General features: G+C 41.7%; 1 protein-coding gene and 1 long non-coding RNA gene across 3 annotated transcripts; one reads left to right on the top strand and one right to left on the bottom strand.

The window, feature by feature from the left end:
* Window positions 1-1,497: 1,497 nt before the first annotated feature.
* On the bottom strand, window positions 1,498-24,100 carry LOC112260748 (putative ferric-chelate reductase 1). 2 transcript variants are annotated; one of them, XM_024436069.2, is made up of 7 exons: window positions 24,020-24,100; window positions 4,248-4,348; window positions 2,623-2,829; window positions 2,333-2,437; window positions 2,109-2,247; window positions 1,884-2,006; window positions 1,498-1,752 (listed from the first exon to the last, which is right to left on the bottom strand). In XM_024436069.2, exons 2-7 carry the CDS (start codon window positions 4,344-4,346, stop codon window positions 1,709-1,711), a joined length of 717 nt encoding a protein of 238 aa, XP_024291837.1. In that variant the 5' UTR covers window positions 4,347-4,348; window positions 24,020-24,100; the 3' UTR covers window positions 1,498-1,708. The 2 variants fall into 2 exon arrangements, with proteins under 2 accessions (XP_024291837.1, XP_024291836.1); XM_024436068.2 differs by lacking the exon at window positions 24,020-24,100 and adding an exon at window positions 4,543-4,697.
* On the top strand, window positions 4,274-7,083 carry LOC112260749. The gene is made up of 4 exons (XR_002955048.2): window positions 4,274-4,363; window positions 4,658-4,684; window positions 6,465-6,605; window positions 6,766-7,083. It is a non-coding gene; the product is annotated as an uncharacterized LOC112260749 (long non-coding RNA).
* Window positions 24,101-25,455: the final 1,355 nt, after the last annotated feature.

The following is a 25,455-nucleotide window of genomic DNA, read 5'->3' as shown; positions in this document are numbered from 1 at the left end:
CCCGCAAGTGCTTTATCATGGTTACACTCAATGGTCCTCTCCTTGAAATCCAATAATGAGCTTCATGTTTAGTACACATTCAATGCATCTATTGGAGACAAACTGCCTATTTCTGGGCTTTGAGCAATTCATGTTGAAAGAATGCAATCCTTAAAGATATTCAAGTAAATGCAGTGTGATGGCATGTTTTTGGCTACAAAATGCCTCTTAACTTTGGTAAGCTATGTCTGAAATTAACCAGAGGAAGGAGGGTATAAGTATTTATTAAAGGATCCACAAATATGAAATTGGCACAGTATTGTGTTTAGCCGGAAGTTTACACACTTAGGTTGGAGTCATTAAAACTGGTTTTTCAACCACTCCACAAATCTCTTGTTAATAAACTATAGTTTTGGCAAGTCAGGACATCTTTGTGCATAAAAATTGTTATGGCTTTTGGGGGTGTACCTGTGGATGTATTTCAAGGCGTGCCTCTGCTTGACATGGGAAACGTAGACCGACAAGTCTGATTCATCCTTAGGAGCAATTTCCAAACACCTGAAGTTACCACGTTAATCTGTACTTGCGTACCATCGTTTGTATAAACATGAGACCGCTCAGGTAGAAGTGTTCTGTCTCCTAGAGATGAATGTACTTTGAGAAAAGTGCAAATCAATCCGAGAACAGCAAAGATGCTGTTCTGGGTACAAAAGTATCCATAGTAAAACAAGGCCGCTCACCAAGGAAGAAACCACTGCTCCAAAAAAAGCTAAACTACGGTTTGCAACAAAGATCATACTTTTTGGAGAAATGTCCTCTGGTCTGATGAAACAAAACTAGAACTGTTTAGAGGAGAAAGGGGAGGATTGCAAGCTGAAGATTACCATCCCAAACGTGAAGCACGGGGGTGGCAGCATCATGTAAGTGGGGGGACTGGTGCACTTCACAAAATAGATGGCATCATGATGGAAAATTGTGGATATATTGAAGCAACATCTCAAGACAGGAAGTTAAAGCTTGGTCGCAAATGGGTCTTCCAAATGGACAATGACCCTAAGCACACTTCCAAAGTTGTGGCAAAATGGCTTAAGGACAACAAAGTTAAGGTATTGGAGTGGCCATCACAAAGCCCTGACCTCGATCCTATAGAAAATTTGTGGACAGAACTTAGAGTGTGCGAGCAAGGAGGCCTACAAACCTGACTCGGTAACACCAGCTCTGTCAGGAGGAATGAGCCAAAATTCACCCAACTTATTGTGGGAAGCTCGTGGAAGGCTACCCAAAACATTTGACCCAAGTTAAATCATTTAAAAGGCGATGCTACCAAATACTAATTGAGTATGTAAACTTCTGACCCACTGGGAATGTGATGAAAGAAATAAAAGCTGAAATAAATCACTATTATTCACATTCTTAAAATAAAGTGGTGATCCTAATTGACCTAGGATTAAATATTGGGAAAAACTGAGTTTAAATGTATTTGTCTAAGGTGTATGTAGACTTGACTTCAACTGTACATTATGAACCAATTAATTCCTTTTACTATAGCATACATACATTCTAATTGTTTCCTTTCACACACATTTAAGTTACCAGGATCCCACATTAACAGTAGCATTGCACGTAACAGTAATTCATCTGAGATACGGAGTCAATTTTCCTTCAAATATTTAGTGTAAAAGGGTTCTCTTTCCATTGCTGTTGAAGCTGGCTAACCTTCAGGTTCTCTTCAGGAAAGACGATACATCAGCACACTGAGCAGGACCATCACAGCTGAAAGGGAAGTATGGATTGACTGGATGTTATGGACCTGACAGAACACTGGGAAGCACTAGAATAGACATGACCCCACCAGATCTATGGTTGATTAAGGGCAACTTCTAGCTCAAGCCTGATTTGCTTACCTTGGGATGTGAGTGCGCTGCTGCCTGCTGTTGTTGTTGTTGTTGCTGCAACGTTGCTGGTAGGGTCAGCCAGGTTCAACGGTTCATTGGTCAAGCGTATGTTGATGTCACCAATACCCATACCTGAATAAGTAGGGATGAAGCAGAAGGCAGATGTTTAAAAGATAAAATGATTACAGTGAGAGGGGGGTCTGTGCCTGGTTCCAATATCAGGTCAACACTTACCGTTTCTGACATTTCCCACAGCGAGGAAGGTGACGAAGGTGGTGACGTGACTGGTCCTGGTTGTTGCATTAACCGCTGGCAGCATGAATTTACACTTTATGAAAGTCCCATTGACTGAGCCAGTGATGTTTTTCACAATCTGGGAACAAGAAAAAGTGTTACATTTGCCTACAGTCAATAACCAACCTCAATAGTGTCAATTGATTAGATGAAAGCCTCTTCACCCTTTGTGTCAGAGAAATTGTGTTGTTGAGGTTGTTGCGCTGGGCAGAGCAGAAGAAGAAACTGCCATTTCTGTTCTGGGCACAGATAAAAACCATAGACGTTCCCTATTCATAGAAGAGAGGGAGAGCATGGGTTACAGACAATCATCATTACCTCTACTACAACAACAATTTAATGTCCAAAGAAAGGTCCCTTAATGTCTTGTCTTTGGGAAGAAGTCCAAAAAGTAATAATTATGTGGTTATGTTTTCACCTTGTTTTTCTGGTTGTGTGTGCGCGCATGTGTTACCTCTGTCTCGTTGGCAGTCAGTCCTAGAGCAATGTATCCACTGGAGTCCCCAAGGAGCTCAACTGACAGGTCTACTCCATTAGGAGGAGAGGGGGCGGTGGTGACGATGGAAGCGAAGAGGCAGCTTGTTTTTCCTGTAGGATCACATTGTTCTGGGGTCTCTACACACAGCTTAGTCAATCCACAGCCTGTCCGTGTGATATTCACCTGTCAAACCACACACAGCAAATCTAGTTCAGGTTATGCACACACACAAGTTCATTTCAATATCTAAATGTGTGGGCTGTTGACTCATTGACATCATACCAATGACTTCTAAAATCATCGGCCTAACTTTGATTTGGGAGTGAACTATGACTTTAAGTTAGGATCTGGGGCCCGATTCACAATTTTCTTAAGAATAAATTTCTTAACTGACCATTTTTCATAACTATAGACTTAAGAAGAAAGTTAAGCAAAGTTGCTATTCCTCAAACTTATTGGACATGTTCTTAAGGTTTTTCCTAAGTTTCTTCCTATGAAGAAAGTTATGAAATGGGATTTTTGAAAATAATGCTTTAGGATTTCTTATTTGAAATGTACTGAACTTTAGGACAGCTAAACCCTTGTCTTGAGACGACTAGATAATTTTGTAAACATTAACGTTCTCTTGCACCAGATAGAGCTGGCAACCGGGTATTTAAATACAGAAAGAAAACAAATTAAACGTGCATTATCTAGCTAACTAGTAATTAACAATATATTACAATATTCTAAGTGTTAAATAGCTAGCGTTATTTCGTCAATTTGCAAAGAACTTGGCTAAGTTAGCTATGTTGTTGGCTATAATGTCGGGACGCTTGGCTAGCGAAGGTAGCTAGCTACCTAGTTTACCGGTTGCGCAGTCCCTCTACCACCTTCTCCTCCAGCTGGTCCACATTAATGGGCTCTCAGCTCCCTTCTTCTTAGCAGCGGACTTGATGTCGGACCACTTCTTTTTTAAGGCGTCACTGTCCTTTGCCATAACCCCGACAGCATTGAGAGACTCGGCCACTCGCCCATCCTCTCTCTTTTTTGTCTGCATTGACCCCGCAGTTATCAAGTCTCCCCAACAGCAACCTTTTCCTGGCTGTTATTTCCTCCACCATCACTTCAAGCTCGTTTGCTGAAATTTTTATTTTGATGTACAGCAGTTAACGCTAGTCTTCCTATAATGTGTGAAAGATCACGTTTTTTTGGATGCGTGTATAAAAGGGTTCGCGAGCTGGAGACATAAACAAAAACAAATATTCTGGAGATATAAAGCAACAAAAAAAGTAATAAAATGTAAACATCAACACCTATAGTGGGCCAAATCCTATCATTCATTACACATAGGCTTATTTATTAGTTTCAAGCACGCCACTAATGTCAATGCCACATAAGACGATATTTACGAAGTTCTTAAGAAATATATTTACGAAGTTTCTAAGAAAACGACGAATTCCCAAGAACATTTTGAGGAATCGCATTTACGAACTTTCTTATGAACTTCTTCTTTTTTTTTTTTTTCAGCAGCTTCTTAATTTTTTTCGTAAGTAATGTTTTGTGAATCCGGCCCCTGGTCCATAAACGTGTTGCTGGAAAGAGTAGATTGAGAACCTTACCTCCGTATTATTGGCATACGAGAGATGTCCGTTTCCACTAACACCTGGTGCCAGGCAGCCCATCACCATAGAGGCCACAAAGAGAAGTCCTCGGTCCATTCCTACATGGGAACATGGTAAATGGTGGAGAAAATAGAACAATTATCAGAAATAAAATGTTTTACATAACTTTAAAAACACTCATTGTTATCTTTTCTGAAGGTAGAGAAATACATTTGTCATATTTTAAGAAGCCATCAACCAAATGTTTTAAATCTAAATGCAGAGTATTCTTAAATACAAATACAAGACTCACTTGGTCCTGTACTTAGTAAGTTTATCCTTTAGTCAATACACTGTCTCAGCGGGATTAATACTTTCTAAATTCTGTAATATGTTTTTTACTCCTTATCTACATGTTCCTGTGGAAGGAGGCAGGGCGTGGATTACCGGTAAAGGTGTGTTACCATGCAATGGAATAATACTGTATGAATTCAGAAATTCAGTTCCTCATTTGCCCTGTCACATTGTGTATTTACAAGAAGGAAACTATTAGTCTAGACCAGTGGTTCTCAGTCCTGGTCCTATGGACCCAAAGGGCTGCACATTATGTTTTTTCCTTAGCACTACACATCTTATTCAAATCATCAACTCATCATCAAGCTTTGATGATTTGAATCAGCTGTGTAGTGCTAAGGCAAAGGACAAGGTTTGAGAACCACTGGTCTAGACCAATTGTTGACAAAAGATCTGGTCTGATTGGTCAAAAGACCAATTATTGGTGTAAGTGGTGTAAGCAAACTTAGAGAACTAGTGGGCTAAGTACTGATGTCAATTCAATTCTTCAACTGACCAACCCTATATTGATAGATACAAACCTACATGCATCCTCTCCATTAGGCTTGGGCGGTATAACAATGAGTTATTTTGAAATCACACATAGAAGGAAATAATGTGCGATTAAAAAGAAACCGGTCTGATAATCAAGTCAAATCAAATGTTGTTTGTCACATTCTCTAAATACAACAGGTGTTATACATTACAGTGAAACGCTTACTTACAAGCCCTTAACTAACAATGCAGTTTTAAGAAAAATAAGATTTAAGAAAATATTTACTAAACAAACTAAAGTAAAAAGAAAGAAAGTAACACAAAATAACAAGGCTATATACAGGGGGTACTTGCTGTATGGGATGAAAACGAGACAACTTTTCAGTCTGAGCAACTGTAGGCTACTAAAATGAGCAGATGCATACAGCCTATGTTCGCTGTCCATTTGGTCAGGGTAAACTAATTGGTAACGTTATGTATTTATAGTCCATCTGTATTTATAGTCCAGAAAATGTGAATGTGATCAAATTTTGTTTATATCCCAAATCGGGCTGGCTAGGCTGCCAATACGTTTTCAATCCAAAATGATTAACTGGAAAGAATCAATCAACATAATAGTAATGACAGATGTTAGTAAACAATTCTATAAGGCCTACAGTTGCATAGGACTGCATGATACAAACATTCATAAAGCAAACTCAGCCCTCAGTTGATGATCAGGGCGTTTATTCAAATCAAATCAAATGTATTTATATAGCCCTTCGTACATCAGCTGATATCTCAAAGTGCTGTACAGAAACCCAGCCTAAAACCCCAAACAGCAAGCAATGCAGGTGTAGAAGCACGGTGGCTAGGAAAAACTCCCTAGAAAGGCCAAAACCTAGGAAGAAACCTAGAGAGGATCCAGGCTATGTGGGGTGGCCAGTCCTCTTCTGGCTGTGCCGGGTGGAGATTATAACAGACCAAGATGTTCAAATGTTCATAAATGACCAGCATGGTCGAATAATAATAAGGCAGAACAGTTGAAACTGGAGCAGCAGCACAGTCAGGTGGACTGGGGACAGCAAGGAGTCATCATGTCAGGTAGTCCTGGGGCAAGGTCCTAGGGCTCAGGTCCTCCGAGAGAGAAAAAGAAAGAAAGAATTAGAGAGAGCATATGTGGGGTGGCCAGTCCTCTTCTGGCTGTGCCTGGTGGAGATTATAAGTGAACATGGCCAAGATGTTCAAATATTCAAGAATGTTTCTTGGGCTACTTTGATGTATTAAGTGGGCGAGATGCCAACTCTTGTGTTTAACTTCACAGAGAAACTTGTTCAAACCTATGATGGAGCAGCTGTAATGGAATATATCTGATATTTTTTATTTATATCTGATATTTTTTATTTTTTATTTTTTATTTATTTTAAGTCCCCTGCTGTTCCCTGATTTTAAGAGGTGATGACCAGTCCACTCTACTACCATTGTCAACTCTGTCCTGACATGAACTTAAGCCACGTCTCATGTGCCCGCTCATCCACTGGCACGTTGCATGTTTCCTCTCCAAGCACTGTGAGTACCCCTGTCAATTTTCTCTCATTACTCTATGTAGAGTCAATCACATATACACTTACATTATTACACATCAATGATTTTACTCTTTGCTTGGACTAACTCATTCTTTGTTCTTTTGCCTAACTTTGTAGTGTGTTGTTGTTTTTTGTCTTCCCAGGCAAATCCTGCATTGAAGTCAAGCCTGTGAACACCTCAACTCATGCCTCATACACTCATTCAACTGTGTAGCTAGCCCTCTCATTCCCAATCCCCATAATATTGTACTATACATATCTTTATTAAATGCTTCAGGTTAAAATAACTATTTTGATGATTTTTGATACACATTTTGACATCTCTGTGCGCTCAGCGCCTATATCGTGGGTCTCCCATCCTCCTCAATTTTTCAAGTCACCAGCCTCCATTGGTGCAGGAGTACAGGTTAGTTGAGGTAATTGAGGTAATGTGTACATGTATGTAGGGGTAAAGTGACTGCATAAATAATAAACAGCGAGTAGCAGCAGTGTAAAAAAATGGTGTTGGTGATGTGGACACCAAGGAACTTGAAACCTGCTCCACTACCGCCCAGTCGATGTGAATTGGGGCGTGCTCAGTCCTCCTTTTCCCGTAATCCATTATCAGCTCCTTAGTCTTGGTTACGTTGAGCGATAGGTTGTTATTTTGGCACCACCCGGCCAGGTCTCTGACCTCCTCCCTATAGGCTGTCTTATCGGTGATCAGGCCTACCACTGTTGTGCCGTCTACAAACGTAATGATGGTGTTGGAGATGTGCCTGGCCATGCAGTCATGGGTGAACAGGGAGTACAGGAGGGGACTGAGCACGCACCCCTGGGGGGCTCCAGTGTTGAGGATCAGCGTGACAGATGTGTTGCTACCTACCCTCACCACCTGGGGGCGGCCCGTCAGGAAGTCCAGGATCCAGTTGCAGAGGGAGGTGTTTAGTCCCAGGGTCCTTAGCTTAGTGATGAGCTTTGAGGGCACTATGGTGTTGAACGCTGAGCTGTAGTCAATGAATAGCATTCTCACATAGGCGTTCCTTTTGTCCAGGTGGGAAAGGGCAGTGTGGAGTGCAATAGAGATAGCATCATCTGTGGATCTGTTTGGGCGATATGCAAATTGGAGTGGGTCTATGGTTTCTAGGATAATGGTGTTGATGTGAGCCATTACCAGCCTTTCAAAGCACTAGATGGCTACGGACACGAGTGCTACGGGTCTGTAGTCATTTAGGCAGGTTGCCTTCGTGTTCTTGGGCACAGAGACTATGGTGGTCTGCTTGAAACATGTTGGTATTACAGACTCAATCAAGGACATGTTGAAAATGTCAGTGAAGACACCTGCCAGTTGGTCAGCACACGTCCTGATCGCGACGATCAGTCAGCGTTTCCTTTTCAGCAGACTGTCTGGTTCACTTCCTTTACCTGATTTTCATATGAAATGCACACATTTAATTATTAACCTGCATATCGCGAAGCTCATTCTTTTAAAGGTATAGTATTTTACCCAGGTCTTGGCCAGTGTGAACTATAGCAAACATAGACAACACAAACAATCAAGCAGAATAATAGCTAAAAGCACTAAATGCTTCATTCTTCAAACATGGTTTTACTGGTTGTGTTCCACATTTTCTGGGTTTGATGTCAACAGTAAAACCCATCGTCATGCCATGGAAAGAGAGGGAGAGAGAAAGAAGGGACTTTTGGTCTGCATTCTTGAATCAAGTCCACTTGGATTCGTTCCACCTGAGAGCAGGTAATCATAACAGGGATCATGGGACAAAAAAACAAAACACAATCAGCTCCAGTTACTGACGCAGGTTCAGTTGACACACCTTCCTGGCTGTAGTTCATCATTTGTTACATGGTATCCTTTAAATTCTTTATAGGTTGCATTGTGTTTCTGGTGAAACCTACAGTATACTTCCTCCTGTTGTGAAACAGCTTCCCCTTAAACTTTTATTGGGTTCATTACCAGCAGGTTAAACTCAGGTAAAAATAACTACACATACTCAAGTTACGCTGGACAACTTTTCTGCTCAGATGCTGATTGAAAACCAGATACAAAAGGGGATCAACAATCAAACTTTATTGATTGATTGATTGTAGCCTCTGCAGCTAATGCATGAAGTTATCGCTATTATTACTAAGGGCTATAGCACGATAAAAGTTTAAAGACAATATTCAGCGTTTGCGGAGACTGCATTCTTTGTAGTCCTAAACGCTGCATATCTCAACTCGATACATTTTCCTTACATTTCAATTGCGATATAGTGTAGAAGATCACTGGGGGAGGCAGGCCCACCCAATCAGATTGAGCAAAACGCATTTTTGGGGGGTGTTTTTACCTAAACATGTAAACACCGTCAGATAGAATTAATAGCAAGCAGTACACTGGAATGACATACAGATTAACTGGAATAACATTCCCTCTCATGGGATGGATGGCCAAAAAATAACTAACTGAAAGCCACACCCCCAACAACCCACAAATATGATCGCATTGAGGCATACAGTGAACTCCAAAAGTAATGGTATAATGACACATTGGTTAATTTGGCTCTTTACTCCAGCGCTTTGGATTTCAAATGATACAGTGATGAGGTTAAAGTGCAGACTGTCTGCTTTAATTTGAGGGTATTTTCATCCCATTTCATGGGCTGGTGGCCCTAAGCGACCGCTGATGTTGCATATGTCTGGAATCGACCCTGCAAACAAGACAGCTCATAATCCAGTGCCTGTATAACAGTCAACAAACATATAATGCCTTCAGAAAGTATTCACACCCCTTGACTTTTTACTAATTTTGTTATGTTCCAAAGTGGGATTAAAATTGTAATTTTTTTTGTCAACAATCCACACACAATACTCTAATGTCAAAGTGGAAGAAGTATTCTATGTTTTAATTTTTTTAGTAATGAAAAATAAAACACATATATCTTGATTAGATAAATATTCAACCCCCTGAGTGAATACATGTTACCATCACCTTTGGCAACAATTACAGCTGTGAGGGTTTTTGTGTAAATCTCTAAGAGCTTTTCATACCTGGAATGTACAATATTTACCTACTATTCTTTTAAAAATTCTTCCAAGTTATTTCAAGTCGATTGAAGTTTTTGTGTACTGTTGTGTATATTAAGTATATTCATGTGTATATGGATGTGACATTTTAATGTGTTTCTTGTATTTTGATATTTGTCGTGTTATACAGGGCTCATCTGAAAAAGAGACCTCCAGTACTACAACTCTGTCGCCCTCAAGTGGTAAGAGCATGGCTGTATCTGCTTTAGTTTTAAGCCGTATACTAAAGTACAGCGAGCATTTTTAGATAATTTCAGTGTGGCAAAAACAAATTATGTTAGAAGTTAGCTCTATTCTTTTTCAGAAACCAACACCTCAAAAAACATAAACCTATGTTAATGGAATTTACATTTTAGTAATTTAGCAGACACTCTTATCCAGAGTGACTTACAGGAGCAATTAGGGTTAAGTGCTTTGCTCAAGGGCACATCGACAGATTTTCCACCTAGTCTGCTCAGGGATTCGAATCAGAGACCTTTTGATTGCCAGGCCAATACTCTTAACCTCTAGGCTACATGCTGCCCACATGTGAATGTTACCCATGTATCAGTAACCATTAAATAAAGAACAAATTTAGGAGTTCAGTGGCAACAACATTGCTATAAACACACCAAAAGTAATTTGAGGCCAGCATTCAAATTGTGCAAAAAACACCTGAGTTTGCGACACACTGATCTCTGACATTGGAAAAGTGGTCATGGCAAACATTTAAACAGAGAAAGAAAACCTTGAGGATATTCACATGAGCAGCAAGCATTGTTCTTTAAAGTGATTTGAGTCCGTTTGAATCCACTACCAGTTTTCAGACAGAGATATATTTTAATACAACAATCTCTACAATGACCTTGTTTAAAAAAATCACTTTAAAAAAGTTTAATGACAAATGTGTATAAAAGGCACCATTTGAAGTTCCATTGCTCTAGTTTCAAAGAAGGAGCAAATATTAGCAACACAATGACTGGCTTTTGATTTGTCCCCCAAATAAATAATCTAAAAACCAAACACCATGTCAATCCATTTTAGAATACTTAATCACATTTTCAGTAGTTAATAATGCAGACGAGAGCCTTGGCCGAGAGGCTTTTGCTCAGCATCGCCCTCTCCCCTGTCCCTTTCGCCCTCTCCCCTGTCCCTTGCATCACCCAGTCTCCTCTCCCTTTCAGCATCACCCAGTCTCCTGTCCCTTTCAGCATCACCAAGTCTCTTGTCCCTTTCAGCATCACCCAGGCTCCTGTCCCTTTGTCCCCGCTGTTCCATAAGGTGTATTTTTACCTGCTTTTTAAATCTGATTCTATTGCTTGCATCAGCTACCTGATGTGGAATAAAGTTCCATGTAGTCATGGCTCGCCTCCCATAGTCTGTTCTGGACTTGGGGACTGTGAAGAGACCTCTGGTGGCATGTCTTGTGGGGTATACATGGGTGCTCGGTACCTTCAGCTTGTCAACACCTCTTACGAAAACAAGTAATGATAATGTCAATCTCTCTTCCACTCATAGCCATGAGAGATTGATATGCATGTCATTAATGTTAGCTCTCCGTGTACTTTTAAGGGCCAGCCGTGCTGCACTGTTCTGATCCAACTGACATTTTCCCAAGTACCTGACCACACTACTAGATTGAGCAAAGCAAATTGTTTTATTTGGGGGGGGGGGGTTTACCTAAACATGCAAACACCGTCAGATAGAATTAATAGCAAGTACAGTGGAATGACATACAGATTAACTGGCTATTTAAATCTGATTATATTGCTTGCATCAGTTACCTGATGTGGAATAAAGTTCCATGTAGTCATGGCTCGCCTCCCATAGTCTGTTCTGGACTTGGGGACTGTGAAGAGACCTCTGGTGGCATGTCTTGTGGGGTATACATGGAACAGTAGTCCAGGTGTGACAAAACCAGGGCCTGTAGGACCTGCCTTGTTGATAGTGTTGTGACGAATGCAGAGCAATGCTTTATTGTGGACCGACTTCTCCCCATCTTAGCTACTGTTGTATAAAAATGTTTTGACCATGACAGTTTACAATCCATGGTAACTCTAAGCAGTTTAGTCACCTGAACTTGCTCAATTTCCACATTATTCATTATGAGATGTAGTTGAGGTTTAGGGTTTAGTGAATGATTTGTCCCAAATATAATGCTTTTCGTTTTGGAAATATTTAGGACTAAGTTATTCCTTGCTACCCATTCCGAAACTAACTGCAGCTCTTTGTTAAGTGTTGCAGTCATTTCAGTCGCTGTAGCAGCTGACATGTATAGTGTTGAGTCATCCACATACATAGACACACTGGCCTTACTCAAAGCCAGTGGCATGTAGTTTAGTAAAGATTGAAAAAAGCAAGGGGCCTAAACAGCTACCCTAGGGAATTCCTGCTTCTACCTGGATTATGTTTGAGAGGCTTCCATTAAAAAAAGTAACTCTTTATCCACATTATAGCAGGGGATGTAAAGCCATAACACATCAGTTTTTCCAGCAGCAGACTATGATCAATAATGTCAAAAGCTGCACTGAAGTTTAACAAGACAGCCCTCACAATCATTTTATCTTAGCCAATCATCAGTCATTTGTGCAAATAAAATTTTATTTGTCACATGCACCGAATACAGGTGTAGACCTTACAGTGAAATGCTTAATTACGAGCCCCTAACCAACAATGCAATGAATAAAAATATGGATAGAAATAAGAAATAAAAGTAACAAGTAATTATAGAGCAGCAGTAAAATAACAATAGTGAGACTATATACATGGGGGTACTGGTACAGAGTCAATGTGCAGGGGCCGGTTAGTTACATGTAGGTAGAGTTATTAAAGTGACTATGCATAGATGATAACAACAGAGAGTAGCATCGGTGTAAAAAGGGGGGGGGGCAATGCAAATTGTCTGGATAGCCATTGGATTAGGTGTTCAGGAGTCTTATGGCTTGTGGGTAGAAGCTGTTTAGAAGCCTCTTGGACATAGACTTGGTGCTCCGGTACCGCTTGCCGGGCGGTAGCAGAGCGAACAGTCTATGACTTGGGTGGCTGGAGTCTTTGACAATTTTTTGGGGGGCCTTCCTCTGACTGGTATAGAGGTCATGGAAGTGCTGTGCTTGTTGAGTGTCCTTCCCTACATACATGCTGAAAGTATGTTGTCAATTTGTTTACTGTGAAATAGCATTGTATCTGGTCAAACACAATTTTTCCAGACGTTTAGTAAGGGTTGGTAACAGGCTGATTGGTCGGCTATATGAGCCAGTAAAGGGGGCTTTACTATTCTTGGGTAGTGGAATGACTGGAATTCCCTCCAGGCCTGGGGGCATGCACTTTTCTAGTAGGCTTAAATTAAAGATTGGGCAATATCGTCCGCTAATATCCTCAGTAATTTTCCATCCAGGTGGTCAGACCCCGGTGGTTTGTCATTGTTGATAGACAACAATAATTGTTTCACCTCTTCCACGTGGACTTTTTGTATTTATTTTTTTACTTCACCTTTATTTAACCAGGTAGGCTAGTTGAGAACAAGTTCTCATTTACAACTGCGACCTGGCCAAGATAAAGCATAGCAGTGTGAACAGACAACAACACAGAGTTACACATGGAGTAAACAATAAACAAATCAATAACACTGTAGAAAAAAAAGAAAGAGTCTATATACATTGTGTGTAAAAGGCATGAGGAGGTAGGCGAATAATTACAATTTAGCAGATTAACACTGGAGTGATAAATGATCAGATGGTCATGTGCAGGTAGAGATACTGGTGTGCAAAAGAGCAGAAAAGTAAATAAATAAAAACAGTATGGGGATGAGGTAGGTAAATTGGGTGGGCTATTTACTGATGGACTATATACAGCTGCAGCGATCGGTTAGCTGCTCAGATAGCAGATGTTTAAAGTTGGTGAGGGAGATGAAAGTCTCCAACTGTAGCGATTTTTGCAATTCGTTCCAGTCACAGGCAGCAGAGAACTGTAAGGAAAGGCAGCCAAATGATGTGTTGGCTTTAGGGATGATCAGTGAGATACACCTGCTGGAGCGCGTGCTATGGGAGGGTGTTGCCATCGTGACCAGTGAACTGAGATAAGGTGGAGCTTTACCTAGCATAGACTTGTAGATGACCTGGAGCCACTGGGTCTGGCGACGAATATGTAGCGAGGGCTAGCCGACTAGAGCATACATAATCTACGTGCTTTAGTAACAAAACGGATGGCACTGTGATAAACTGCATCCAGTTTGCTGAGTAGAGTATTGGAAGCTATTTTGTAGATGACATCGCTGAAGTCGAGGATCGGTAGGATAGTCAGTTTTACTAGGGTAAGTTTGGCGGCGTGAGTGAAGGAGGCATTTTTGCGAAATAGAAAGCCGACTCTAGATTTGATTTTAGATTGGAGATGTTCGATATGAGTCTGGAAGGAGAGTTTACAGCCTAGCCAGACACCTAGGTACTTAAAGATGTCCACATATTCTAGGTCGGAATCATCCAATGTGCTGATGCTAGTCGGGCGTGCGGGTGCAGGCAGCGAACTTTTGAAAAGCATGCATTTGGTTTTACTAGCGTTTAAGAGCAGTTGGAGGCCACGGAAGGAGTGTTGTATAGCATTGAAGCTCGTTTGGAGGTTAGATAGCACAGTGTCCAAGGAAGGGCCAGAAGTATACAGAATGGTGTCGTCTGCGTAAAGGTGGATCAGGGAATCGCCGCAGCAAGAGCAACATCATTGATATATACAGAGAAAAGAGTCGGCCCGAGAATTGAACCCTGTGGCACCCCCATAGAGACTGCCAGAGGACCGGACAACATGCCCTCCGATTTGACACACTGACCTCTGTCTGGTGAACCAGGCAAGGCAGTCATTAGAAAAACCGAGGCTACTGAGTCTGCCGATAAGAATATGGTGATTGACAGAGTCGAAAGCCTTGGTCAGGTTGATGAAGACGGCTGCACAGTACTGTCTTTTATCACTGGCAGTTATGATATCGTTTAGTACCTTGAGCGTGGCTGAGGTGCACCCGTGACTGGCTCGGAAACCAGATTGCACAGCGGAGAAGGTACGGTGGGATTCGAGATGGTCAGTGATCTGTTTGTTGACTTGGCTTTCGAAGACCTTAGATAGGCAGGGCAGGATGGATATACAATATACAGTGGGGCAAAAAAGTATTTAGTCAGCCACCAATTGTGCAAGTTCTCCCACTTAAAAAGATGAGAGAGGCCTGTAATTTTCATCATAGGTACACTTCAACTATGAGAGACAAAATGAGAAGAAAAAAAATCCAGAAAATCACATTGTAGGATTTTTTATGACAGGATACAGGATGCAAATTTCTGCTTGAAAAATCTGGCCTTTGCTTTCCTGACTGACTGCGTGTATTGGTTCCTGACTTCCCTGAACAGTTGCATATTGCGGGGACTATTCGATGCAATTGCAGTCCGCCACAGGATGTTTTTGTGCTGGTCGAGGGCAGTCAGGTCTGGAGTGAACCAAGGGCTATATCTGTTCTTAGTTCTGCATTTTCTGAATAGAGCATGCTTATCTAAGATGGTGAGGAAGTTATTTTTAAAGAATGACCAGGCATCCTCAACTGACGGAATGAGGTATCCCTCCAGTATACCCGGGCCAGGTTGATTAGAAAGGCCTGCTCGCAGAAGTGTTTTAGGGAGTGTTTGACAGTGATGAGGGGTGGTCGTTTGACCGGGTACACGTAGCGGATACAGGCAATGAGGCAGTGATCGCTGAGATCCTGATTGAAGACAGCGGAGGTGTATTTGGAGGGCCAGTTGGTCAGGATAACGTCTATGAGGGTGCCCTTGTTTATAGATTTAGGGTTGTACCTGGTGGGTTATATGATGATTTGTATGAGATTGAGGGCATCGAGCTTAGATTTTAGGACAGCCGGGGTGTTAAGCATATCCAGTTTAGGTCACCTAACAGAACAAACTCTGAAGCTAGATGGGGGGCGATCAATTCACAAATGGTGTCCAGGGCACAGCTGGGAGCTGAGGGGGGTCGGTAGCAGGCGGCAACAGTGAGAGACTTATTTCTGGAGAGATTCATTTTTAAAATTAGAAGTTCTAACTGTTTGGGTATGGAAAGTATGACATTACTTTGCAGGCATCTCTGCAGTAGACTGCAACTCCTCCCCCTTTGGCAGTTCTATCTTGACGGAAAATGTTATAGTTGGGTATGGAAATCTCCAAATTTTTGGTGGCCTTCCTAAGCCAGGATTCAGACACAGCAAGGACATCAGGGTTGGCAGAGTGTGCTAAAGCCGTGAGTAAAACAAACTTAGGGAGGAGGCTTCTGATGTTGACATGCATGAAACCAAGGCTTTTTCAATCACAGAAGTCAACAAATGAGGGTGCCTGGAGACATGCAGGGCCTGGGTTTACCTCCACATCACCCGTGGAACAGAGGAGGTGTAGGATGAGGGTGCGGCTAAAGGCTATCAAAACCGTTCGCCTAGAGCGTTGGGGACAAATAATAAAAGGAGCAGATTTCTGGGCGTGGTAGAATATATTCAGGGCATAATGCGCAGACAGGGGTATGGTGGGGTGCAGGTACAGTGGAGGTAAGCCCAGGCACTGGGTGATGATAAGAGAGGTTGTATCTCTGGACATGCTGGTGGTAATGGATGAGGTCACCGCATGTGTGGGAGGTGGGACAAAGGAGGTATCAGAGGTATGAAGAGTGGAACTATGGGCTCCATTGTAAACTAAAACAATGATAACTAACCTGAACAACAGTATACAAGGCATATTGACATTTGAGAGAGACATACAGCGAGGCATAAAGTAATCGCAGGTGTTGATTGGGAGAGCTAGCTAAAACAACAGGTGAGACAACAGCTAATCAGCTAACACAACAACAGCAGGTAAAATGGCGATGACTAGGCAGAGAGGGTCGGATTAACTACACACAGAGCCTGAGTTTGCGGCTGGGGCCAACAGATAAAAAATAAATAAACAGAATGGAGTACCGTGATTAATGGACAGTCCAGCAGGCATCAGCTATGTAGCCAAGTATCATAGTGTCCAGGGGGCAGCAGTAGATGGAACAGGGAAGCCGCCACTACGCTAGCACGCGGGCGATACAGCGTTTAAAGTTAGTAGCCCGGGGCTAGTAGGAGCGTCTGCTCCGACGGAGGCTGGTTGAAGGAACAGCGGATGGAGTATTTGTCGGCAGACCAGTCGTGGTGGTGCAGCGGGGCGCCATGTCGACAGAGAATCCAAGCCAGATGGCGAAAGAGGTATTGTAGAATTTAGTTTGCTAGCCGGGAGATGCGCCTGGCTCACGGCTAACTGGTGCTAGCTTCGTGGCAGTGGCGTTAGCCACTATAGCCAATCGGTAGCAATGGTGATCCGGTGCCAAGGTCCAGAGTTTACAGCAAGGATCCGGTGGAGTATTGGGCTCTTGCCGTGTATGAGTGGGGTTCGGGTGAACAGCTGAGTAGGCCGGGAGGTGGGCCTCAGGGATAGCTTCGGTACTAGGTGCCACGGTGAGCTAGCTAGCTACAAGCTAGCTGTGAAGATCAGAAGTAGTGGTCCAGGGATTATGGCAGGAATCCGACGTTGTTGTGGAGAGACAGTCCGATACTGGTAGACTAGCAAGTATTATCCAGGCTAAAAACAGGGCTGGTATCTGTGCAGAAGGTAAAAGCCGCTAGCAGTGGCTAGCAATCGCTAAATAGCTTGTAGCTGATTAGCTGGTTAGCTTCTGGAGGTTCTTGAATGTGTTCTAAAATTGAAAAAAAATAGCGATTCCGTATCACATTGGGTGAGGCAGGTTACCGGAAGGTATAATCTAATTAAAAATCGATAAGAGAATGAAAATAAATTGAAATATATATACAAAAAAATACGAAAAAATACAAAAGTACACGAGAGGACAAACAAACACGTCTTCACTGCTACGCCATCTTGGTTCCACTTTACGGAATTCAAAAGTACAATTCTTGTCTTTCATAATTTGCTCAGATATAAATCCCCTATCAGTCTCTGCTCTCCAGTTCTTAACCCCTCTCTCTATCTCCCCCTTTTCAGTCTTACTCCTTTTCACCTGTTTATTTTGTTTTGCTCCCTCGTTTCAGGTCTTTACTGTGTCTTATCCCAGAGCAATCTCTGGTATTTCGTCTCTACTGCTACCTCTATCCCTCTCACTCCTCCTCTGGTTTTGCTCTTTGTCACTTTTGCTGCCATGCCTGCTTGCTTTCCTTGTATCTATCTTTTTTTCAGAAGTATTCCTCACTACCACCTCTTGTTTCTTAGGGCCTGATTCCGTCAGATCCACTTTAACCAAAATCTGTATAGCTGATGTTTGATGGTATCTGAGGTGGAACTGCTTTAGAGCTGTCAAATCCACAAGCAGCTCCCAGGGTCACGCCCTGGCCTTAGTTATCTTTGTTTTCTTTATTATTTTGGTTAGGTCAGGGTGTGACATGGGGGATTTATGTGTTTGTCTTGTCTAGGGGTTTTGTAAGTTTATGGGGCTGTGTCCTTTCTAGGTAAATTGTATGTCTATAGTTGCCTAGATTGGTTCTTAATTAGAGGCAGCTGTCTATCGTTGTCTCTGATTGGGAACCTGTTAAGGGATTTTTTATCAATAATGACTAATTATGTATACATTTCAATCAGGAATGACTAATCAGAATACTATTATGTTACTGTATAGATGTATGAATTTTCTTTTAACCCTAGAACTGAATATAATGTGTGTACATATAATCAAGAAGTAGAACAATGACTGTCTGTTCCTTGGTAGAAATGAATGAACTTATAGCCAGACTGGCTAGAATGCTTATCTACACAGGCAGACCTTGGCTTGCGTTATAAATTATCTTAGTAGGGAGAGACGATGTGGGAAGGCTTGAGAACTATACAGCCATTGTACTGCTGGTTGATGAGACGGGGTGTTAAGAAAACTAATGACGGCATTTTCAGTTTATAATCTGTGGTAAACTGTATCATGTTCAGTACTCCCGAGAATAAACGCAGCTGGTTGATTTTTTGAGACTGGTCTCTGTCCATTTTATGCAAATAAGAGTCTTACAAATTCTTAGGAATTGACAGAGTGTTTCATTTTAATTGGGTATTAAAACATAGAGGAATATAATTCCTGTAACAGAACCATATTTAGGCAGCCATATTCTGTGGGTACTTTGTGGGTGATTGTTTCTGTGTCTGTGTTTATTTCACCACACGGTACTGTTTCGGTTTGGTATTTGTACGTCCTCGTTTATTGTTTTGTATTTCATTAGTGTTCAGTGCTTGTCTTATTAAAATCGTCATGAACACGTACCACGCCGCATCTTGGTCCGATCCTTACTCCTCTTCAGACGAAGAGGAGGAAATCAGCCGTGACACCCGGCTTTATACCTCAAGCAGACATTGCCATTGGCAGTACAGAGTCGCATTAAGAGAAATCACATGCAGCCTTGTTTATAAATTCAAACACTGGAATGTGAGATGTAATCTACACTTCAGTTAGGCTGAAAGAAATCCTCATTATTTTGTTATTATCTCATTATTTTCAATTTGAGCATCATTATTTCTATATAGCCTACACTTTCTTCTTGCTGTGCATCTTTCTTTGCTGTTTCTACTCTCTGTTCCTTTCTCAGACAGACCCTTCTCTTTAATCCTCGCTACCATTATTCTCACCTTTTACATTGGTGTCTCCACTCTCACGTCCCCTCTTTCTCCAACTCCAACAGTCTCACACAACTTCAACTTCATTATTTCATTTTTAGTCCCCGTCTTCTCAAATCAAATTGTATTTATCACATGCTTCGTAAACAACAGGTGCTGACTAACAGTGAAATGCTTACTTATGGGCCCTTCCCAACAATGCAGAGAAAGAAAATAGAGAAATAATCAAAAGTAATAACCCTTCTTAATGACTATTGTTCTCCTTTTTACTTTCCTTTTCTTCCTAACTCTTATCTACCACCTTATTGGTCTTATTCCCTTTTTATTTTCCCCCTGGACCTTCTTGTCCAACTTTTGGTCAAGCTGAGCTAGTCTAACTGGGTCTGACTCCCGGCCATCATCCATCTTCACATCCTCCTCCTCCAGCTTGATTCCATTCCTGGTCTTCTGCAGCTGGGTTTTCACGTTGTTCAGCTCCAATAACCCATCCTGCAGGTCCTTGCACAGCTCTTGGATCTTGGTGGCAAACTTGGCGCGGGTGGACATGACGAGCGCAGTGACGCTGACGGCCTGGGCAGCTTTGGCCACAACCAGAGCCTGCACGGTGCTGATGAACTTGTCTGTGTTGATCATCAGGGCCTTCCGAGCCTGCCCCCACCCCTCCTTTATCACATGCTTAATGTAGTGGTTCAGAGCCTTCTTGGCTGTACTCTGTGTACTTTTCAAAGTTCCACTCCCACATAGTTTCCTATCCCAGTCTGCTGTCCCCACATGCTTCAGAATGGCCACCATTGTTCCTGTACCCAAGAAGGCAAAGATAACGGAATTAAATTACTTCCGCCCCGGCATGTCATCATGAAGTGCTTTGAGAGTAGTCAAGGATCATATCACCTCCACCTTACCTGTCACCCTGTCACCCTTTTTGAGGATTCCACGGAATAAAACCTTTTTTCCTTTTAGGAGAATACAGTTGTCCTGACCAGGTCAGGTTACAGGAGACCACAACCCTACAGACTATCTCTCAATCCCAACAGAGGAGGAGAGATCTAGGGGTCTGAAGATTTGGGGGCTTTATGACCCCTCACGCTCCTGAGAAAATCTCAGGCCACAGACAAATTCCTTTGTCCTGTTACTATGGACCAGCCTCAGAACATTAAACATGAAATAAAGGGACTTTGGAACAATGGTTTCCGTCAGCCACAATGGTGGTCATGACGATAGATGGAATATGAAAATGGTCATTTTTGTTTTGTTATTAAAGGTTAATAGATGACGTTATTACGAAAACATTGTAATGTGAGTTTTCCTAGTATATGTTTGATGTTTATACATTGTACGTTGTATGGGAAATATCCAAATCAAAGAGAATGTTTTGGGGAAGATGAAATGTTAAGTTAGTTGTCTAAAATTGGATTTGAATACAATCTAGACCATGCCTCATTAACTTGGTACGCCCAGAGAATTGCCCTAAAGGCGGTTACGCCCACTTCTGACCCAAGGGTATAAAACCTGTGAGTATAGAATTTACAGACAAGACTACGTGACCCAAGCTGCAGCAAGGTCTAAAAAGTCAACGAACCCAGAACGCAATGCAAGTTTGAAGACAAAGAAATCCTTTTCTACCCAAGCTATGGATGAGTAGCTGTGTCTAAGTTGGTGAATTCAAGTTGAACCACCTATCCTCCATCTCCCATCGAATCATGGTATCTAAAGGGCTTCGTTTCTATGCTGTGAGCTCTGAGCAACAGAGCTGTCTGTCCTCAGAAGATCCCTTCCAGAGCAAAGGGTGAGGGAACAGACTCCTAAGCAAAAAGGACACTGACATCGGGAGGACGCTCAGAGAGGTGCGTCATCGAACAGCTGAAGTAGTGCGTCATCGAACAGCTGAAGGCCTACGCAGAGAATCCTCAGAGATCATCCCCACGTAATTACATCATTATATTCTGACCCCAGCGGCAGTTTGGGGGCAAGGCTAGGGTTAGAATAGCATAGCTGACAAATTCACCCAAATGTATATTTCTCGTGTACTTTCTTTTTTCTCTCTCTTTTGAAATCCCCATTGTGGGTAACACGCGCCATAGCGTGTTGGCCCATTATACTAAGTTCTAATCAATAGCCTATAATGTGTTTTGTCTATGTGTATCTTTTATCATCATTTTAGCTTTTTAGTAAGTAAATATTCAACTAAGATGGGTGTGGTACAAACTCATTGGTGAGACCCGGGTCCGTGCAGATTCACGGGCTATACGACGTTCAGAACGAGATTGGTAGAGGCAACTGGTTAATTAGCGGCTGTTGTAAAATCGAAATTCTTTGAGTTCATTTGGGAAATAGAAACTAGTTTTCCCATGGTGCCCCAGGTTAATGAGTTAATAATTGCTTGATTCAGTTAATCACGCAATTAGAAACTTTAATCATTTGATGAACAACAGTTGTCACATTAACTAATACAACGTCACGACACAGTGTAATTTGAATCACCATTTTAATGAGTATAAACATGTATACTTATGTCATGTGCATAATGATGACAATCATTTCTGACCCAGGTGGTTTTTTCGAAGTCTAATTGCAGTAACTCTGCCACCTTAAGGTTGTTGTTGTTAGACAGACTGTGATTGCTGGCTGAGAGTTCACTATGTGCAGAGAGGTTTTTCCTGGAACACAAAACAGTAGAGCAGTTATAAAATGAACAGACTCTTACTGTAAGTAACTAAAGCAAACAAACATTTGTTTTACAGATGATCTTAGACTCACCTTTTACTGAGGATTCCACTAAACATCCCTCTTTCTCCACATGTATACTCATGTTCATAATTATTAGAATCTTTCCATGCAGAAGACACAAGTGTTTTTAAAAAAAGTCTAATGCAGTTACTCTGCCTCACCTTAGGGTTGTTGTCAGATTGACTGTTGTTGCTGGCTGACAGCTCACTGTGTAATGACTGCTTTTCCTGAACAACAGTTACCTTAAAACCTGTTGAGGATCTTGAGTCCCAATTGGGAACCAGCCCTCCCACCGTCAGCTGGAATGTGGCGCATGGAACGCAAAAAATATTCTTAACAATATTTAACCTCCACACATTAACAAGTCCAATAGCTCAAATGAAAGATAAACAACTTGTTTATCTAGCCAGCAAGTCAGATTTCTAAAATGTTTTACGGCGAAAACATAGCACATATTTATGTCAAACCACCACCGAAGACACACCGAAGACCAAGCTAATTTCCATAGCCAAATTCCACAAAATATGCAATCACCAAACGCAGGATTAAAATAAAAATAATTTCACTAACCTTTTGAAATCTTCATCAGATGACAGTAATATAACATGTTACACAGTACATTTGTTTTTTTCAATAATATGCTATATATATCCATAAATCTGTTTACAATGACGGCATCTTCAAAAAAATGCTACTCAAATGTCCGGAGAAATGACGATAGCTCCAGCATATGCCGTCAGCTAACATAGAATACACAACATAAACTTAGACTAAATATGCATGTTCTACATATGTATAGAAAGATACACTTCTTCTAAATGCAATCGCTGTGTTACTTTTATTTTTAACGTTACAGATTTCGTTCACTAGGCTATAATATGAGTCGGCGCTCAGGAATTAGCATTTTGGCTCCTCTACTTCGGAGTCCACAGAAACCCATAATAAACACATAAATATTCCCTTACCTTTGCTGTTCTTCCATCAGTAGACCTGGAAGGGTTTATACTTACCAAAAACAGCTTTAGTTTGGAAGTCTGTGTCTTTCGGTGATCAAACACGACACATTTCGGTTGAAATGCAGCCAAAAAGTAAAGTGGGTGCGCACCAAAACGTCGAAATTACATATTATATGTCGACTAAACTTGTCAAACTATGTTCAGAACACAGCATTAGCATGTTATCTAGCTTCACAGCAATTCTCAGGACGAAGAGAAACACACGAGTCGTTTAATCAATCTTGGAACAAAGACAGAGCGCGCATGAGAGTAGCCTGTTTTCTCGCGTGACCGAAAGGTTTCGGCCCACCAAAACCCTCGTGAGCGGGAGATTCTCACAATGAGAAGCCCCATTGAAAGCAGACATCGCGCTGAAGAGATAGAAACTGTTCCCAGGACTGTAAGCGCTTGGGAAGGGTGGGGGCGATGACGTCAAAGTTGGGCCAACTTTTATGATGACAAGAGAGAGTTTGGGAGAATGAGTGCCCTGAGAGTTCTGCTTTACATAGAGACATAATTTAAACGGTTTTAGAAGCTTTAGAGTGTTTTCTATTCAATAATAATTTTTATATGCATATATTAGCAATTTTTGACAGATTTTTTTTCTGTTTACTATGGGCACCCAATCACCCCAAAGGGGGCAGTAATCAGCCCTATCTTTAACAGGTTTTAATTAACAACAGTGCTTCAATTTAAGGTGCCTCCTTCTAGTAGTTGCTGGCTGATAGTTCATTGTGCAATGTTTGGTTGTCCTGAGAAACAGATCGAGACACCTATTTGGCCAGTGAGAATGCATAATAACATTTGCTATGGGGTACATGCTATTCAAGTCAGCATATTTATAGGTAGGTTGGTAACAAAATGGTGCCGAAAGAAATGGCAGCAGTTTTATGGGCGCCCAACCAATTGTGCTATTATGTACATTTGTACATAATGTTTCTGCAACCGTATCTTACGGCAAAAAAGAGCTTCTGGATATCAGGACAGCGATCACTCACCTCGGATTAGACAAATATTTTTTCTTCAGCAAGCAGGGCGCACAGGACAATCTCCGAACACCCGACAAGACCAACATCCCAGTTATTTGCAAACGGAAGAGACGCAGGTACAGAGGACACAGAGCGGGATGCCTCGTACGGATCCGCAGAAGGCGAGTGGAAAGCTGCCGTTACCGTCAATATTACTCGCTAACATGCAATCATTAGACCATAAATTAGACGAGGTACGATCACGAATATCCTACCAACTGGACATCAAAAACTGTAATATCCTGTGTTTCACGGAATTGTGGCTGAATGATGACATGGATATTCAGCTAGCGGGATATACGATGCACCGGCAAGATAGAACAGCACACTCTGGTAAGACGGGGGAGGGGGAGAGGGGGGCGGCGGTCTGTGCATATTTGTTAACAACAGCTGGTGCATGAAATCTGAGGAAGTCTCTCGATTTTGCTCGCCTGGAGTAGAGTATCTTGTGATAAATTGCAGACCACACTACTTAGACCAGACTGCCTAGAGAGTTTTTAGATATACTTTTCATGGCTGTTTGGTGAGGGGAAAAAAGTATTTGATCCCCTGATGATTTTGTACGTTTGCCCACTGACAAAGAAATGATCAGTCTATAATTTTAATGGTAGGTTTATTTGAACAGTGAGAGACAGAATAACAACAACAAAAATCCAGAAAAACACATGTAAAAAATGTTAGAAATTGATTTCCATTTTAATGAGGGAAATAAGTATTTCCCTTTCCGATTGTTTGGGGCATCTGGAAAAAAAGCATGTCCGGAGAAGACAAGGTGAGCACTACCATCAGTCCTGTGTCATGCCAACAGTAAAGCATCCTGAGAGCATTCATGTGTGGGGTTGCTTCTCAGCTAAGGGAATGGGCTGACTCACAATTTTGCCTAAGAACACAGCCATGAATAAATAATGGTACCAACATATCCTCTGAGAGCAACTTCTCCCAACCATCCAGGAACAGTTTGGTGACGAACAATGCCTTTTCCAGCATGATGGAGCACCTTGCCATAAGGAAAAAGTGATAGCTAGGTGGCTCGGGGAACAAAACATCAATATTTCTTGTCCATGGCCAGGAAACTCCCCAGACCTTAATCCCATTGAGAACTTGTGGTCAATCCTCAAGAGGCGGGTGGACAAACAAAAACCCACAAATTCTTACAAACTCCAAGCATTGATTATGCAAGAATGGGCTGCCATCAGTCAGGATGTGGCCCAGAAGTTAATTGACATTATGCCAGGGCGGATTGCAGAGGTCTTGAAAAAGAAGGGTCAACATTGCAAATATTGACTCTTTGCATCAACTTCATGTAATTGTCAATAAAATCCTTTGACACTTATGAAATGCTTGTAATTATCTTCAGTATTCCATAGTAACATCTGACAAAAATATCTAAAGACACTGAAGCAGCA

The sequence above is a fragment of the Oncorhynchus tshawytscha genome, linkage group LG10 (genome assembly GCF_018296145.1).
Source record: "Oncorhynchus tshawytscha isolate Ot180627B linkage group LG10, Otsh_v2.0, whole genome shotgun sequence".
NCBI lineage: Eukaryota > Metazoa > Chordata > Actinopteri > Salmoniformes > Salmonidae > Oncorhynchus > Oncorhynchus tshawytscha.
This window is presented reverse-complemented; position numbering and strand designations above follow the sequence as displayed.